Here is a 16,958-nt window from a genome sequence, read left to right on the forward strand (position 1 = left end):
CCCAAGAGAAAATAGTCTAATTTTCCCCATTACTCAATATTTGCACTTTTTAAACTATGACATCATCATGCACGAAAAGGTTATTTCAAAACAAAGATAAAAATACTCACATTGAACACACCGCTTAACTGAGTATAAAAGAGTCCACTAATTCCAACTAGCATTATTAAACCCATGAAGGTAGATATTCTTATTAGAGCAAGTTCATGTCTAAATACAAAGTGTTCCTGTAAACAGAAGGAGATAGAAAAACTTAAGTTTTCTTTTTTTGTAAACAAAAATGCACAAAGGTTGTCTGCAACAGGCAAGAACAATTACAGTCAACAGTTTAGCCATTGCAGCTACAATTAAAGTTCTAAATATGTAATCATCTGTTCCCTAAAACAGAACATGTTTAATTTTATACAAGACATGCACTTGAGAAGCAAGGTTGAACGCAAGAAAATTTATGCTGAAATGGAGTTTAGTTAGTCTATAAGGTGCCGCAGACCCTGTTAATCTTTATAGCAACAGTCTTCATGACTATCCCTTCAAAATTAGTCTTTAGACTGTGAAAGATTATTTTGAAATAAGCCTAGTTCTCACTGACATGTCTGGTTTGTGACACTTCAGACTGAAGGTGGGGGATCCCATGGCAGAATGCTTCCCATGGAAGTCTTCTATACTATGCTAGTCTCTTCTCTCTCACTTTGCCATACAGAGAGATCTTTCACATGAAGGAGCATTGCATCAAATGAAGACCAACCTGTAGTCTGAAGTTGGACAGCTCAGAAAAAGTTATGAACTAAACCCAAGATGGACCACATGTTCTGAGATCATAAAATTACTTCCAAAAAACCTGATCCTCCCAACAACCTTAACTGTCTTCCCATCCCTATTCATAAATATCTAGTAGAATTTACTTTGTGTACTGATGTCATTATATTGAGTATTTTCCTGACCTTGGCCAGCAGCAGCCAAAGCTATGGAACTCAGGTAAGGAAACACCAGGGTTAAAACAAAATAAATTTTATCAGACACTACCAACAAGGAGCAATATGTGCAGTTATATCTTGAGTACTCCTTTCTGTCCCTTCTACTAAATGGCCCAGATCTTGATATCTGCCTAGACTCAGAACCTTTCCACACATGCATAATAATGCACTTTCAATCCACTTTCAATGCACTTTGTAGCTGGATTTTACTGTGTGGAATAGCAAAATCAACTTGCAAACAATTGTGAAAGTGGATTGAAAGTGCATTATTATGCATGTGTGGAAGGGGCACTGGTGAAACTTTATGACCCTCCTCCCATATAACCAGACTTTAAAGTAAAACTGAAACGCAAAGAGGGTTTGATAAATTTGCATGAGATTGTATACTAGTTCACAAAGGCATATTAAGACTAAGTGCTGCAGATCTTAATAAATCACCAGCAAGATACATAACTTGCATTCCAACTCAAAGATTGGTTACAGTTCATGATCAAGCCTAAACTGTAAAAGTATATTGTAGTTTCCACACATTGAAAAGGTAGGGGAAATGATCACTTTCACACTCAAAAACTGGCTATTGTGCATTGTTGAAGGCTTCCACGGCCGGCTTCAACTGGTTAGGGTGGGTTTTCTGGGCTGTGTGGCCGTGGTTGGGTGGATCTTGTTCCTAACGTTTCGTCTGCATCTGTGGCTGGCATCTTCAGAGGTGTATCACAGAGGGAAGTCTGTTAACATGGCCACGGCCACACAGCCCAGAAAACCCACCACAACCTGTCTATTGTGCATTTTCTGTGCTGGGTGACCGCTGTCTGGTAGTTTTAGCTCCTAACATTTCGCCTACATCTATGGCTGTTGTGGGAAATATTCTTCATGTTCATCAACGATTCAGGAATCAATTAAAACAAGGATGGAATGAATGAAACCTGCCCCCACGATTTCTTAAGATAAAGCAGTATCACCTGCTCTCCAGATGTAAACTCATGAGAGAATAAACATCAGCACATCCTTATGCAGATAGGAAATCACGTGGTCTCAACAATAGTAGATCTTTTATTCTAAGCAATTTTCTGGGACTGATTATGAATAATCCACAGAGCTCTCACCTGAGCCTACCGGTGAATTTAAATTAGGAAACTATCATATACTAAAGTATTGTACTTTTAAATGATCAACTAGATTAAGAAACTGTCACACTGCTTCCTGAAAACTTCAAAGAAAACCTGTGCTTTTTACAGTGTCAATTATTACTTTGCATTTAAAAGTAGAATACTGCCCTGAACAGAACAATTTTTACAGGCATTTTAACTGAAGTGAAGCTGAGGAACTCTATACTGCTTCATCCATCAATTCATCCATTTGATCTGATGGATCTACATCAAGAATGATACCAACAAAACCTCAGTTTGTATTTACATAACTGAAGTACTGTCTCTCAAGCAATGATACACTTTAGAATGCCAGCCACAGCAGACAGCAATGAACCAAGGTACAAATGGCTGGACAGGCAACTTCACATGTTCCTATATTTGCCAATGTACCAGCTAAATTGATATAAAAATAGGTGGAGAGAGATTTCATGCTCAGTCTCTCCTGTGTGTTGGCCAGACACACAGTTTTCATATTTGCCAGAGCATATACCGTTCCTTGTGCAAAAGGATAGCTGATATAAAATAGCTGCCAGCAAATAATATTTACAATATTTTGATGACTTACTCGGTTTATAGGAACCTCTCACAGTAATACTGCTCCTCCTACTGGACGAATAGGCAACCAAACATACAAGGGAATTATATAGCTCAAGATTATGCCTTGTTAACATTTAGCTTTAAAAAGGCATCTGTGATTAATGGGGAATCCAGCAAATAATTACTCATTTCAGTAAATTGAACCTTATTTCTTAGTTTTTTAAGAAGGCAGCAAGAGTCTTTATCTAATCACAAATGTATAAATAAAGGGGCATGATTTTTTTAAAAAAAAAATCCTACTGGTAGGTAAGTTTGTAACATACATTCATTTAACTTACATCGGATTTTTTAAATTACTCCTTTATACATAAAAACCATATTAAATGTGGCAATAATCCCTGTCTAGCTACAACACCTGTTTACATCTGTCATAACAAACCCTTTGCATGTATCAAAGTAAAGTCAGTGTTTGCTCATTTTTGTTTCCAAGTCTGGGAAACAGAAGCCACAATGGCAGCAAACAAAAGCATGGAGCTATGACAGCAGTTTCACCTGCACGTTGTCTCATGGTGATTTCAGGACTACTGGGAAGTTAGTCTGGAATTGCAAGAGGAGACCCCCAATGCAAATGTTCAGGAACAAGGAAAGCATTAGAAAAAAAATTGCAACAGAAATATTTCTGTTACTGAGGAGGACAGCATAGCTGTGAATGTAAAATGGAATCAACTTGAGTCTTGGGTTTCTGCAGCATATAATTTCTGTCCAAAGATGATGCAGATTTTATTTTCTGTTTCTGTCTTTCAGTGGCAAAGGGCAGAATGACTGATGATGTAACGTACACATGTGGGCTACTAAATCCTTAGCAAGATGGTCAGAAATCAATCAAGTGGTACACTGATGTCATCTCAGATGCTTTAAATCTGACTGAATTCCCAAGCAAATGAAATTCAATTTTACCTTCTCAATCCACTACCAATTCTGCAGATGAATTTTTAAAAGAATATGATTATCAAATCATCTGAACCAAATTATTAGTGAAATGTAAATAATAAAGACTGGCAATGCCCTAATTTTCGGAAGCAAGTGCCATGCCCCCCCCCCTCCCCAAACTTCCAAATCCGTCATCTGGGCCCTTTACTCAACATATAAACAAATAAAATGTTGCATCATATGCATCTTTCTCTCAGTAATCATCCAAATGAAGTGTCCAGATGAATTATATAGACATTCAAATAAAAATAATTACACAATTGCTTATATATCAAGTTCCCACATAAATTTTCTATGAAGAAACATTCCATATCTAATTCTTTTGAAAAATACTTCTTAACCAACTCTGATGACATTGCCTACTCCATATGAAACTACCTGACTGCTTCGGTCATCTTTAAAGGCCCTGCCTTAAAGGCTCCACCTCCTGAGGCTAGACAGGTTGCAACCCAAGTAAGCACCTTCTCAAATATGCCACAAATGGCCCCATCTAAAGGGGGGGAGCGCAAATTCACCTGAGGGTGCAGTGCGTGACTGTGCCAGAGGATTGCCATCCCTGAGGCACTTGCCCTGGCAGAAGGGTGATTTTGCTGGCATTCTGCCACCACGGCCCTCCCCAGCACTGGGACATGAAGAGTCCCAGGGCCCCTGTCATAGTGGAGGCGGTCTGGGTGCATGGCCAGGGCCTTCTTGGCCTTTGCCAGCATTATGCCAGTGGCCACCAAAAAGACAGCGTAAGTGCATTCAGCCCAATGGGAGCTTCTCAGTGTCCCCATCATCCAAAATTCATGTGTCTCTCCTGCCACCAGGTTAATTTTTTTTTTGCTTTCCCACATTACCTCCTTGTTTTATATGTTTTATATGTTTTAAATATTTCATATATTTTGACCTGTACTGTAAACATTGATTGGATTGTTCACTGCATTGGGGACCCTAAGTTGGGTGAAAAGGCAGAACACAACTGTTTTAAATAAAATAAAAACAAGAAGTATAGGACAGACAGCACAGCTGACTGCAGACTGTTCACACTTCACAATGCTCCTCATATGCAAAGTTCCCTGCAAACAGAAAATCACTAAAAAAAATCACTAAAACATGCAAAAAGAGGGAACAGAATGGTTCTCCCTGGCATTCTAGGTCTCTAAAACAGGAATCCACCATCTGAAGTCTGGTGCCTTCCGTTCCCCTGACTCAACACTGTATTACCTCATTTTCTAGCATGTGTAAAGCATGCCATAAGTAACATTCCTATTAGTATTAAAGTGGGAGAAAATTATTCCCATATTCATATCCAAAATGATCAAAGCGTCAAAATTTTTGAATACTCTGATTAAGACTTTTTTGTTTAATAGTTGGCCATCTGTGGTATGAACACGTTAGTCTCTCAGTTTAGATGGCTAAAATGTCAATCACACAACTGCATGTGATTGACTGTCTCCACTACAGGATGTGATGTCAATCCATCAATCAAATTTCCATTTATTAGCCATGGGCCATACACGCCTGTATAAGACTTCAACCCTAGCCCAGCTCCCAAGAGTTTACATAAAAATTAAAACTCAATATGAGATTTATACAAAGCATTAAAATCCAAAAAAGAGGCTATTATATAAGCTTGAAAAATACAAATAGAATAATTGTATGGCATTGAAATACAGCAACAAAATAATAATATTTAATTATATAATTAAGACAAAGTCAAGTTGAAACTATGAGGGGATTTGGCCACCTATGTTACAACATAGCTTTTAAAGTTGGAGCTTTAGTTAAGTTTTCTCTAATTTTTGCTGCTAGAAACATAAAAGTCGCTACTTTAGTTGTAACCTCAGGAAAAACATCAGCCATAAGAAAGCAAACCTTCTCCTCCACATTGCCTGTCAGGCCTATCAGGATGTCATTGATATATTTGGTACGGATAACGGCATAAAAAGGGCAGTAGAGTATGTAATGTATTATGTCCTCACACTGCTTTAGTCTACATCTGCAAACTCGTAACTCTCTTGGTGTTCTGGCATATCTCCCCAGTAAATATTCTGATTTAAACGACTGAAATCTCAGGGATGTAAATGATTTTCTTAGGTTTGCATCCTTGAGATTTGTAAGATATTGGGTGTAACGTTTGTTCTTTTTAACCTGAGAGAACCATGGGGAGTATTTCAGGGTGGCAACCGCATTGTTGTCCAATACAGCATCACAACCAGAATATTCCTGAAATCCAAAAAGTGTGAATGAAAAGCTAAAATCTGTTGTTCTGAATGTCAGAACTGTGAGGGAGGGGAAGAAGTGTCAAATAAGAATGACCATAGCACATTTCTCCATCTTTTGTTCCATGTGGCTACTGCTGGCAAGTGAGCCCAACCCAGCAACAGTGAGCAGGCATCAGTGAGGAGTGGGTGGAGTGGAGGGTCCAAGCTGTGTTTTTAGGATGGTTGGTTACCATCCACTTGGCACAGCTGTCCTCCCACCACTGCTAGGCTGGAAGGAGAAGCCAGCAGGTCCCAAGCATAACAGTTAATGAAGTGTTCAAGAACAGAGTGCCAGTTAATAAAACTTTTACTGTAGTATGAGAGTGTATGATCGTAACTTTCCATTTTCTAAATCACCTTCACAGTTACTTTTTAAATTTATGCTTGTTGTTCATTCTTCAGTCAGTACATTCTATTCCCATGAAGAAGAAGAAATATGCCACAAAGCAAGAATATTTCTCATCCTAGGTCCTGATTTAGAGAGACTCTATAAAGAATTCTCATTAAAGTTCTGTTCCAGGAAGTTTCCCAGCAAACAAACAATCTGCAGTTTTGCAAAACTGTGTGTTGCGTATACATTCTGCATAGGATGATGACATATATTTTTATTTACATATCTTTATAGAGGTGTGTACAACTATTTGGAAACCCAGGCACAACTGGGATTCCTAAACAGGTATAAACAAGTACTTAAAGACAAGAAACAGCCCCAGACTTACCTGGGGCTGCGTGCGTTTGTGGCTTAACCAGGAACGGGGAGACAAACTGGGAGCATGTTTTCGCCAGCTGCAAGCAAGTGACGAGAGGCTCAATGGTTGGGGGCCTTGCAGCAGCTGGAGCTGGCAAATCAGAATTGCGGTGGCTGGCTGGGGAAGGGCAGAGTACCGAGTAGACCTGGAATACAGAGTTTTCATTCTGCTCTGTCCCTTCCCTGTCACACTCAGGCCCAACTGGGATTCCTTGACAAGTATAAACAGGCATTTAAGAATAAATGTATATACACATATATGTTGTGGGAAACAAAGTATACCCATACCAGTAATGTTTACTGCATTACATGCATATGCTTTAAACATAGGGATCTTCTTCGTTGCAAATGTTAAAAGTGCATGTTTGGACTGCAGACATAATGCTGAATTTGTCACATACTTCATTTTGTAGCCACTTCATAATGATCTGTGACAGATTTTTTAATGTTAGGAGCAAAGTGTTTACCTTTACTAATTTATTAACTTCCCCTTTGGTAAGTCCCTGCAATCTTTAAAAAAATCACACCTCTACACTAGGATTCAGTGACAGTTAAAGTGCAAAAATGTACTTCAAGTATCAATTTTAAGAAGTGAAAATTGTCAGCATTTACCCTATATTTGAAAGTAATAAAATTCTTACCCAGTTCATTTTTTTAAGTGGTTCAAGGTAGTAACAGTGGCAGAAATCAAGTAGTAGGGTATAGGAACTGAGGATCTGTGTGTAGAAGCATAATTGCAAAAACAGCCAGTGGTTGTCTTCGCCAACGCAATTATTAATCCTGCAGAAAATGGTATAAACACATGCAATAGCACCTCTATTTTCAAGACTGTTGCATGAGCTGACAACCAAACCAATGAACCACTGCATCTCATAAAAGGTGAAGGGAATAGAGTGAAGGGAAGAACATTCACCACTGTTCTCTTTCTAATCCTCTCCCCTTGGTAGTGACTGTAGTCAGAATAGTTACCACACCTACCTCCCACGCATTTGCGCATGGAGCAATACTTTCTCCTGTACATATAAATAATTGCAAATATTGAAGCTTGCAACACTTTCTACAGTTCTTCATCTAACAATATTTCTTGCTACAAAAGGGGGAGAGAATACTGTACTATATCCAGTTTCTTTTTTGTAATTAAAACCTACATGTACTTTACGGCATACAGGATACAAACTGAGAAGGTTGCCTTCCAAAATGAAGGAAACATATCAGTATTTTAGAATAGATCCTTACCAGATGTTCAGGAACTTACATTCTCCCATCAAGTTTCTACCAGCATGGCCAATTGGCCATGCTGACAGAGGCTGATGGGAATTATAGTTCCTGAACATCTGGAGAGCCGCAGGTTCCCTACCCCTGACTTAGAATCATACTTCGAAATCTGAACAAGCTGGACTCATAACAGATCAATATTGAAACCAAATTTAAAATTCGAGAATCTAATATCACCAATTTGGTTCCTGATGTTATAGCAATAACTTTTCTATGTAAATTCCAGGAAAACATCATGAGTCAGTTATTAATTTAGAAAGCAGTGCACCAAGAAATGATGTGTTGTAGAAATTTATTGGCTTCACCTTACCATGGGCAATGATGATCCATTCTCCGAACACAGTGTCCACAACGACTACAGTGATGGGAACGTTTTGGTCTCATCATATTGCATTTGTTGCACAACTCCCAAAACTCTCTTTCTAAAAAGAGGAAATGTAAATGAGGTTAATAATGTACTTTGCAGAACTGCCAATGAGTTTGCTCCCCTACAGGACTAAAAAGAATCTATCAAGATGCCCCTCAAGCAATCAAAACAATGAATACTATATCATACAATTTAATACATGTTAGTTCTTGTCAACAAAAAGACGTTCTAGATAAAAGTATATACCTAATGTGGCCAGTTTAGTTTAAGGATATTTAAAGAAAATCTTTGTCCTACAAAATAGAAGACTGCACAATGATATGTAAATGGCTTACATATTCTGCATTGTAGCTTATCTGCTATTTATTTGTTTATAACCTGAATAGAGATAAACAGATTTCAGGATGTGTGAATGGTGCTCTTAGGGGTGGAAGAATGTTCTTCTCTCTCAAAGATGCAGACTCTGAAGTTTCCTTCTATTGCAGCGGCAAAGAGAGACTGTAGGAGACAAGTATGAGGTTCCTCCTCAAGATGGGAAACTACACTGAGGAGAAAAGGAGTGCCTTGCACTCTAGTCCTCTATGGAAACTTCAGCTCACCTGTACAAGCTCAGTTCCCACATGGAAATGCACAGAGACCAGACTGATGAACTGAAGGATTCTTCGGGGGAAAAGCATACACCACTTTTATATTTAGACCTTCAGTATGTTTATAGCTATATTATTAAGAAATGTTCTTGATGATTATTAAGCAGTGGCATTAAACAGGCCATGGACCACTTTGTACCAGGATCAAGATATCCAACTAATGAATTTATTGCAATACAAATAATCTATTGCCTTTTTTGTGAGGCGTACAAACTCTCTCTGAATTGTTAGTTTTAATTTTTTGAAGAAGCAGAAAATGCAAAACCACAAAACATGGGAAGAATTGCCAACATTTTATTTTCTTATCTGAGGATGTCAAAACTAAAACGTTGATCTGTTTTGAAATCTGGAAAGATGGATCTGAATATGACAAAATACTTCTCAGAATAAATATCTTATATAGATTTATTTTGTAAAAAATATAAATTATAAAGCCTACAATATATTTTTGAATTTGCCTACATGGAACTAATTTTAAGCCGCCTGCTGGGAGCTGCCGTATTTCTCACCTTGCTGAAAAATGGCATCATTTGCACACTGACAGTATGGAAACCCAATATTCAAGATCATTAAATTAGTAATAATGCCAGATGGAAACTGATTTTCAATCTGTTCCCATAAAGCCAATGTCACAAAGGTGTTACTCTTTAATAAGAGAGTTACCATTAACAGAAGGCTCAGAAACACTTAAAGCAAGTTTTCCAGTGTGATTTAAAATAGACAGCAAATGCATCTGACCATACCAATGTGTGTACTACCAACAGATGTAACCATCTCCAACCAAATTCAAACTGCCTTAGTATGAGAAAACAAAATAATATCTATCAATTAAGCATATTTAGATGTATTTTGAAATGAAATTTGTGGAACATAGCTACTACAAGCTGTTAATTTCAGAAAATGAATGCAGATATATGGGCATAGAAATTAGAAGTAACATATTTTACAATGTACATTTTTTAAAAGTAACTTTGAACTATTTTAATCTGTCCCTGTTCAAAACCCAAAGCTTTGGAAATAATGTTCAGTGCAAGTAATGAAAGGCAGCAAATACTTATTTAAACTTCTAATAACCTGTAGCTACAGACAATGGTTAAGTAATTCAAAGCACACAAGTATTTTGGCAATTTTCTTCAAATCAGGACCAAAAAATACATAAAATGGCCGTCATGGTTCCCTTCACTCCAGTTAATAACATATTAATCAATTTATATTTCAATGTCCTTGGTAAACATCTAGGTAACAGAATGCCTTCATATCTGATGTAATTAACAGATTATAGATATTGTGAAGAGTTCAGGAACATTCTGAAAGTGTCAGTTGGAGGATGTGGCTCGATCTAAAAAGGTGAATGAAGTGCAGGTCACACTGGAAGAGCCCAGAATATGCACACCATTTTTCTCAGCTGAGCCAGAATCAAGCAGCAGAGTGGTAGCTCAAGAGTTGGGAGCCACGGGACAGCTGTTGAATGGCAAGGAGTTGAGAGACATGGATGAGAATGACCAAGAAAGGTCTGTAGTACACCCCAGAGGACTACCCAGAGTTAATGCAACCAGACGGGGATAGTATAGTGATACAGATCTATCTCCCTCAGTACCAACCAGCACTGAGGGATGGATGAGGATGCTGCAAACGTTTATGCACGCACAAGAAACCACTCATGGAACTCTTGTTGCTGATGCAGGATAGACAGAGGGGAGCTCTCGACTGCAGCTTGGCAAAAGAGACAGTTCCCCAGGTATCAGCAGGGGTGAGTCTAAAGGTGGAAAGTTTTTTAGCTTTCGTTTGAAGCTGCCTCTGGAGAGAAAATGAAGTTCCCAGAAGAGAGCAAGTGAGGGCTGCTATGGCCTTGCGTTGCTGGAGATTTTAGCTTCAAGTTATTAGGTGAACTTACACTTTGGGGAAGAAGCCACCTGGCGTTGAGGAATTTTAAAAAAGTGCAGGCCTCGTTAGCCAGATTTGGAAAATCCGGAGATCCAGTTGGAGAGAAGAACTGAGGGGAGCTTTCCCTAAGAGGAAGGAGAGCTATGTTGCTTTTGAAAGGGCTCGATTGAAACTTATAGTTCACAGTTGAATGGTATAGAGCTGCAAAGGTTCAGTCCATCCGCGGAAGACTTTTCGCGAACTTTGATAGCAAGAGAGCAATTTTTTCACACACTTCCTAAGAAATCTCAGCTCTTGTTCAAGCTAAAGAGAACTTCTAGATTTATCTAATCCTGCGGAAGGCTGCTTTAACAAGCAGTACGCAGATGGTCAGCCATAAAAAAGCAAGGAAAGAAAAAAAAACCAGTTAACGCTTTGTGCATCAGAGAAGAGATGAATTCCGTTTTAAAACCAAACCCGAGAAATATTGAGTTTACGGGTAAAGATGGAGAAAAAAGTTTGCTTCCAGAGAAAGGACTTCTCTCCAAGGCCCAGTAAACCCGCTGGAGATCTATACACCAATGTGAATATAATCTGCTTTTTTGTGTTGTGAGAAAGGGTCACTTCAAATCACAATGTGCAAGAAATAAGAGAGAAAACAAGAGTGCAAACATGTTGGAAATAATCGGGTTTTGGTGCAAAAATGGAAGATTGGGAGGGAGATTAATGATCTCGGCGCAGGTAGTTCTGCTTGTTCCAGTGAAGGAGAAGAGCCGGCCACCGTGGTGATGAAGAACTCTGCTAAGTCCTGGAGAAACTCTGCTTCGACAAACTAAGAGGATATGCTGGTGATGAAGAACTTGTTAAATCCACTGAACAAGCAAACCAAGAGCGAGAATGGGAGAGTTACAGCTGGTTGATGTAAATAGTGTGATATCTGAGGAACAGAGATTAAACAGTGGGTTGGAGATCTCAGGGCTAAGTGAAAGTGTTGCTACTTGGGGAAGTTGTGGGTGGAAGCTGTTCTTGTTGACTACAGGGCAGGATATAAGTCTCTATCAACTGAAGAAAGTTGTTAAAGCAAAGCAAATAAGTCATCAGTTGGTGGGAGAGGATGCAGGTTACCCCATGATGAAGGACCCCCCCTATGTACTTAGATTTAGTACTGATTCATATCCACAGATCTCCCATAGAATTGAAAAGGAAAGCGCATTGGTTATATATGCCATTGTACATGATGCTTACGCTCTGATATGCCTTTTATAATTGGAGCAGATGTGTTGGTACCAATCTAGACAAATGAACGCAGGTAGTTACTTCAGGGTGTCAAAGGCTAAAACAAGCACTTGAGAAAAGAGAGAAACAGAAGGCTCAAAGGGGGGGGAATTAGAAGATGTACATGAAAAGTTTCCTAACCAGGGATTCCTAAAAGCTGGAAAAAAAACTTAAGTCAAATATATAGGTGAGCAAAAAAGAAAAAGTGGGGTGGAAGTGGAGCTGACAGCAAAAGCTGAGTTAACTAAGTCACAATTGGAGGGAAAGAAAGATGAGTCATTAAGCACTCCTATAGTCCAGCCAAGTGGAAGTTGAAACCTTCCATTTTGGAGGATAAAGAAAATGTATGTCATGAAAGGTCTGGAGCAGTTTAAAACTGGAACAAAGATCATGTACTACTCTTAAAAGAGTTATGTGAAAAGGCAGAGGCTGCTTCTGGAGAAGTATCTAAAGAAAATCCTGAGAGATTTTATATGGCAATCTGGCTTATTGTATCGCCAAAAAATGGGAGGGCAGGGCTTTTCTGGAGAGAAGGGAAAAGTAACCTTACAGTTAGTAATTCCAAGAAAGTACAGGGAAGAAATTTTAGAACTGGCTCATAGTGTCCCATTGGCTGGACACCTAGGGAATAAGAAGGACTATGGAAAGAATTCAAAGGCAGTTTTTTTTTTGGCCAGGGGTTTGACCTAAAGCCAGTTAAGGATTTTGCAAGACATGTGATGTATGTCAAACGGGTTGGGCATCGCCATCGATGATAGAACCAGGTGTGAGCTTTCACACCACCTACCCAGTAATTGATGAACCTCTTTGCAAGGGCTTCAGTTTGGACATTTGTAGGTCCTTTTACCTAGAAGTAGTTCGGGAAAACAGTATATATTGTGGAAGTTATAGTTGACCATGCAACCAGGATTTCCTTTTGTGCCTTTTGTGTGGAGAGAAACATTACATCTGGCAGTCAGTAGCTAAGGCCTTAATGCAGAATTTTGTAGGTCCATTTGCATATGGTGTGATGAAAGTACTAATGACTGATCAACAAGCCCCTCTAATTTGATGTCACAGGTGATGAAAATTTTCTGTGAGTTTGGCTTGAGGTTCAGCATTGCCCCTGTAGTGGCATATTATAACCCTCAGTCTAAACGGTTGGTTTGTAGTGGAGAGGGCCATTGCTATCTGGTAGAACTACGGACAATTCTTTGTTGGAAGTCTTATGTACTAAAGCAGCATTCAAATTCATGGGATCAAGCGGTACCATATTTCTCTGACGCTTGCTCTCCTCGGGTGGATTCAGTCCAAGAAAGCCTAGGATTTAGTCCAAATCAGTTATTGTTTGGTAGAGATATCAGAGGTCCTTTTGGGCTTAAGCTAGAGCAAATTGGGAAGGCTTCTTTACTCGACAACTCTTGTCCCAAGGATACGTAAATGCATATTTCTGTGAGCTGCAAAGAACTCTGCAGGAAGTAAGGCGACAGCTGCAGCAGAGAATTTCCGAAGCAGGCTCAGCGAAAAAGCAAAAGACCTACTTTGATGCCATTAAGGCTAGACCACGTATGCTTTGCAGTGGTGTAATAAAGTTTTATTACTGTCAGTGGATAAGCCTGTTAAGTTGGATGTGGCTTGGAAGGGACCTTATGTGATAATAATACAGGTTTTACCCAATGACAATTATGTAATTCAAGAAGATGATGGGCAGAGAACTGTGCATGCTTAATAGGTTAAAACCATATTGTGAGAGATCTGTAATGACTTTTCCAGTACAAGTTGACACTAACGCAGATGAGTTTGTGGAATGGAATTTTGAGGAGTGTTCTGATGTGAGTAAAGTTGCAGTTTCAGATGGATGATCAGAAGGGGAATGTAAGCAAGTTAGACATTTGTTAAAGGACTTTGAATTGTTGTTTACTGAACAGCCCGGTTTGACTCACCTGATTTCCCACCAAATTTACACTGGAAGTGTGCGACCTATTAAAATCACACCATACCCTATTAACAATCGTGATGAAAGAAGTTGTGGAGAAGGAGGTTAAAACAAATGTTGAAGTGGGATATTATTGAGCCTAGTAACAGTGCGTGGGGAGCACCCATAGTACTAGTGAAGAAAAAAGCAAGCGTCTGAGGGTGACCCTCCTGAATTCAGACTGTGTGTAGACTTTAGAGAGGGTAGTCTAATTACAAATCTTGATCCTTATCCCACACCCCGCTTGGAGGAATTGGTGGAAATATTAGCTCCCGCAGAGTTTATAAGCACCTTGGACTGTTCAAAGGGTATTGCAAATTCCCCTAACTAAAGAAGCCTCTGAGAAACAGCCTTGTATGCGGGCTTGGGCATTTTCAATTTAAGAGAATGCCTTTGGGTTCAACGGAGCGTCCAAAACCTTCCAGAGGTTGATTGATAAGGTTCTTACTGGGTTAGATTATGCCTTTGGTTATCAGGATGATATAGCCATCATGTTCCAATTCCTGGGAGACCCATTTGAAACATATACCTAATGGTTTTGCAGAAGGTTCAGGAAGCTGGGTTAACTTTGAGACCTGATAAGTGTCAATTTGGATGGAAGGAGGTGATATACCTTGGTCACTGTGTCGGCAACGGTCAAATTAAGCCTCTTGAAGCTAAGGTTGCCAGTATTAAGAATTGGCCTATTCCAACCACAAAAAAAGGATATTCAGTCCTTTTAGGATTAGTTGGGTTTTTATAGAAAGTTCATACCTCAACTAAGTGAACTAGCTACACCATTATCAGATTCTATGTAAAAAAAGCTTAGCTCCATTTAAAGTTGTTTGGAGCGATAGATGTCAAACTGCTTTTGACGGGTAAAAGGGCTGTTGTAAATGCTCCAGTATTAGTTGCTCCTGATTTTAACAAACCATTTGAAGTGTATACTGATGCTTCGAACGCAGGTTTAGGTGCTACATTAGTTCAGAAAGGCGAAGACCAATTGATGCATCCAATAGTTTTCCTTAGTAGAAAGCTGTTACCTAGAGAATGTGCATACTCAACGATCGAGAAGGAATGCCTCGCCATTTTGTGGGCAATCAAAAAATTACATCCTTACCTAATAGGGTCTAAGTTTATTGTAAGATCTGACCATAATCCTTTGGCCTTTTTGAGCAAGATGAAAAACAGCAATGCTCGTATTTTGAGATGGTCCTTAGCCCTACAAGATTATGAATTTGAGATTCGACATGTAAAGGGTAAGGACAATATTATTGCTGATGCACTAAGTCGTCAGGGTAATGGTTAATTATATATAATTGCCTGTATGATATGATTGGATCTAACTGAAATTTTGAGACATTTAGCCCCTAAATTTCAGCTGAAAAGGGGCATGTGAAGAGTTCAGGAACATTCTGAAAGTGTCAGTTGGAGGATGTGGCTCAGAACACAGGAAGGGCAGTTAGTGAGTGAGGGTTTAACTGAAGCTGAAGCCCAGTTCGTTTTTTCCTGAAGTTTTCTTTTATTAATTCGTTAGAGCAACTTGTAAGCTTGCCTGTTATAAGTAATAAACTACAAAAAAGAAGTTTCTATGAGTGTATTGAATCAATAAGCAATTCAAGTAGAAGGGGACTGTGGAGTCTTCCTTGACAGATATGCTTTTGTTTTATTTTACCGATGTTATTACCAATTACTTTTCCACCAAAAAATACTCAAAAGTATTTCACAGCAGAGATTTAAAATATACCTAAAGCGTACAATACAGTTGAACTCAAAATGTTTAATTCTGAAACCAACAGTCCAGAACAACAGCTTTAACATATAACAACAGAAGATGAACCCCGTGAAGGCCAAACAGAACAATTGCATCTGTACTAGATGTCAAAGGATTTTTTAAAAAAACATGTGGCAAGATTCTTTGAACCAAAAAAAAAAGTTATTTCTGAGGGCAGATAACTTCATTTTAGATGCTGGCGATATCCACAGGAACACATTGCCAGATATTCCTTCACTGATGGGAGGAGGAGTATTTTGGAAGAAGGTATTACCCAAAGCTTTGGAAATAATTTGTATTACCCAAAGAAGGTATTACCCAAAGCTTTGGAAATAAATAAGACTTGGGACCCTCGTGACAGCCACAGAGCCCTACCTACTGTCAGGTCCTCTACAAACTTTTCCCCCTTTCTGTCTGCCTTTGGGGCCAAATTTCAACAAACCTGAATAAAACAAGGGCACAACATAATCTGCTGCTATTTGCACACATCATGGTAAGCGGCAGGATTGTGAGATCAAGTCATTCAGCAGCTGTGAACATGGCTCTGAGCTTGGCTTATCACTACAGAACATTTCCTAATGCTTGTTTGCTTTTCCTGTTCCTGCTGCCCACTGTTCTGGTTCTGCCACCAATAAGGTCTTCTCCTTTTTCTTACACAGTATTGATCACCACCATAAGGCATCTCAGACCTGGCCCCACAGGGCTAGAAAAGTTATAAGCAGCACCTGGAACTTAGCATGGAAACTGGAACTCGTAAGGACAGGAATCATAAGCTTCCAGTAGCTATAATTTGACAAAGCTTGTAGCTGTTACAACTGTGTCAGCTCTAGTTTCTAGATGTCCTTCAAAGAATTAGCAGGAGCCACTGAGGCTATCTCCTGTTGCCCAAAAGGAATACGGTCTGAAGGAGGGAACAGAAGATTGCATTTTGTTTTCTTCATACAACAGGCTCTTCTGTTGAGAAATGGCCTAAACATCTTTAGCTGGAAGTGAGCCATCTGTCTACCTAGGAGCCTTGGTTGGGTCCTGGTCGATGATAGATCAAACTGCTGAAATCCAAAAGCATCAAACTCTCCCTATATCTTTCCCAGCATATATCATCAGTCAGCTGGATTCTATGCTATCACAGGTAAACAGAAATAGGTCTAGATTTTCAGAAAATGCACTCTTTAAAAAGCCTA

General features: G+C 39.1%; 1 protein-coding gene across 6 annotated transcripts in view; it reads right to left on the reverse strand.

Moving 5' to 3' along the window:
* ZDHHC21 (zinc finger DHHC-type palmitoyltransferase 21) overlaps positions 1-16,958 on the reverse strand; it is a 34,215-nt gene that overhangs the window by 10,892 nt on the left and 6,365 nt on the right. For all 6 annotated transcript variants that reach the window (XM_048504000.1, XM_048503997.1, XM_048504001.1 and 3 more), the window contains 3 exons: positions 8,229-8,340; positions 7,285-7,423; positions 111-227 (listed from right to left, as the gene is read on the reverse strand). In XM_048504000.1, the coding sequence (XP_048359957.1) occupies positions 111-227; positions 7,285-7,423; positions 8,229-8,340 (368 nt within the window). The remainder of the gene's footprint in view (positions 1-110; positions 228-7,284; positions 7,424-8,228; positions 8,341-16,958) is intronic.

Source organism: Sphaerodactylus townsendi, linkage group LG07, assembly GCF_021028975.2.
Source record: "Sphaerodactylus townsendi isolate TG3544 linkage group LG07, MPM_Stown_v2.3, whole genome shotgun sequence".
Classification (NCBI taxonomy): Eukaryota; Metazoa; Chordata; class Lepidosauria; order Squamata; family Sphaerodactylidae; genus Sphaerodactylus; species Sphaerodactylus townsendi.